Source organism: Histoplasma capsulatum, genomic scaffold (genome assembly GCF_000149585.1).
Source record: "Histoplasma capsulatum NAm1 scaffold_18 genomic scaffold, whole genome shotgun sequence".
Taxonomy (NCBI): Eukaryota; Fungi; Ascomycota; class Eurotiomycetes; order Onygenales; family Ajellomycetaceae; genus Histoplasma; species Histoplasma mississippiense.
The window spans coordinates 55,669-57,969 of record NW_001813965.1 but is presented as its reverse complement, the minus strand read 5'-3'; the positions used below and the strand labels follow the sequence as shown (position 1 = coordinate 57,969).

Sequence of the window (2,301 nt, the reverse complement as noted above, 5' to 3'; positions counted from 1 at the left end):
TTCAGCTTAATACACGCGCGGTTGTGGTGAAATTTCAAAACATTAGAGGAGGGAGCAGTGTGTGGTTGTCGGACTGCTCCTGTCCTGGGACTGCTCCTGTCCTGGGACTACTTCTGTTCTGGGACTACTTCTGCTCTGGGACTACCTCTGCTCTGGGACTACCTCTGCTCTGGGACTGCTCCTGTCCTGGGACTGCTCCTGTCCTGGGACTGCTCCTGTCCTGGGACTGCTCCTGTCCTGGGACTACTTCTGATTGATTGATTGATTGATTCATAGACTGTCCCAGCCGCCCTCAGGCAACTATGCAGCGTACAACTATAAATACAGGGTTTCCCGCTCTCTGCTTCAAAGACCAAGCTATTCGTGCCTGAATCGCTTCCTTTCCGCCAGAGCTCAGATATTCCTCTACCAATAATCTTTCTATATGTTCTGTATCTCTGACTTGTTGGGTCTTTCCTGACCCTCCTTGACTTCTGTCTACTGTATCTGGGACTACTTCTGTTCTGGGACTGCTCCTGTTCTGTGACTACTTCTGCTCTGGGACTACTTCCCATTCGCCCTTCATCACCCGACGGATAGTGGATCGGCTTTAGCGAGGATATACTGGCCGGATGAGTGCTAATCTTCTCTATATATCGTTTCAATTGACCAAATGCTCTAGGTATATATATGGGCTCCCTCCTGCCTTGAATTCATGTTTCTTTTAATTTCGCCGCAAACCTCTCTCTTCATTACCCTTCTTTCTTTGTACTCTTCTTTATACTCATCTGTAATGTGCTTGCCTGTTCGATGTACTTGCTATCACTTAGCCTGTTACAACTTGGCTTCTTCAGTGTTTGAGTTCATCTGCCGCGCCTCTCAGAAGAAATCCGCCTTCCTTAACCTGTTATAAATCGCCCATAAATGTTTGAATTATTGGTTGCCTTTAAAAATTGCTCGAGTCTAAAATGAGAGATTAACAATTGAATTTCTTTCCATGTCCTTCTCCTTTCGTCACCACAACATTGTTGGGAACGCCACGTCTTGGCGTCCTTAAGGACGCCAAGACGTGGCTTTAGTAAGAGAATTGCCTTGGCACGCTCCTGCCCTAAAAAATGGGTCAATCAAACTACGTACACCAACCAAATCACGCCTTGGCGTCCTTCTGGTCCGGACCGTGATGGGCACAGTGAGTGACAGTCGAAAAATGCTAGAAACCATCGAAGGCGAGATAGACCAGTTACCGCTGGCTGCGGTGACCCGGTCGATGTCGAGAAGTGTGGTATACAACAGGGAACAGCCGAATGTGGAGCCCGGAACCAAGGATGCAACATGGATCAACTTTAATTTGATGACACACCAGTATGTGACCCAACCAAAAGCGCAGAAACCGACACACAAGAGGAAGAAAACCAACACCCTCACAGCTGTCCAGCCAAATGGCACCCCAAACATTGAATTTACAGGCAACAGTGATGGACACCCGAACAAACTTGACAAAATTGCATGGCTTATAACTGAGCTGAAAGGAATAATTGCACAACAAGGCCAGGCAGTGGAGACTCTCAAAACATGCTGTGAAGAGTTAAATGCAGACCAGAAAGAGTTAATCAGGCAAAACTCGAGCCTTAAAGATGAGATAACTGCTCTGAGAACCCAGGTGACACATAGACCAGATCAACGATCTTGGGCATCAATTGCCTCCAATAGCAGAATGAATGGCGAATCCTCAACCCCTCCACCGGCCCCAACGCCCGCGTCTACAAAAGCTGACAGGAAAGACCCCCCGCTCTGCGTCTGTATCAGTGTGGCACAGGCTTCCGACCCAATGGAATATGGAGGGTCCCTCACAAGATATCTCCCTGTGGAAGAGGTCAAAGCAAGGGTCACAGACGCCCTACAAAAGAATACACCAACCAAAGAAGTCAAGATCATCAGGGTAGGAATCACAAAAACAGGGTACATCATCCGCTTCCGGGATGAAGCCTCCAAAGACACTGCCAGTGTGAACAAGGGGTGGCTCTGGAACCTGGGAAACCAAACAAAGCTGGTCAGACCCAGATTTGGTGTGGTAGTACACCGAACGCCCACACATGAAGTCAACACCAAGGACAAACCAAAAAGCATGAAGAGAATAATTGTGGCGGACGTAAAGCTTGCGAAAACAGAATTTTCTGCCACCCCCTGAAAAATAGTAGCAAAACACCGCAGAATAACCAAAATATCCACGTATCTCTAGAATCATTCAAATATCATCCAATTCATTCAAATACGCACCTTTATCATCAAATCTGGCACTTTATCATCAAATCTGCCAATATG

General features: G+C 47.2%; 1 protein-coding gene across 1 annotated transcript; it reads left to right on the top strand.

Moving 5' to 3' along the window:
- Positions 1-1,159: 1,159 nt before the first annotated feature.
- Positions 1,160-2,167, top strand: HCAG_09092 (predicted protein; the record flags this gene model as incomplete). The annotated part of the gene is made up of 2 exons (XM_001535929.1): positions 1,160-1,168; positions 1,280-2,167. The coding sequence occupies 2 exons, from the start codon at positions 1,160-1,162 to the stop codon at positions 2,165-2,167; spliced, it is 897 nt and encodes a 298-aa protein (XP_001535979.1).
- Positions 2,168-2,301: the final 134 nt, after the last annotated feature.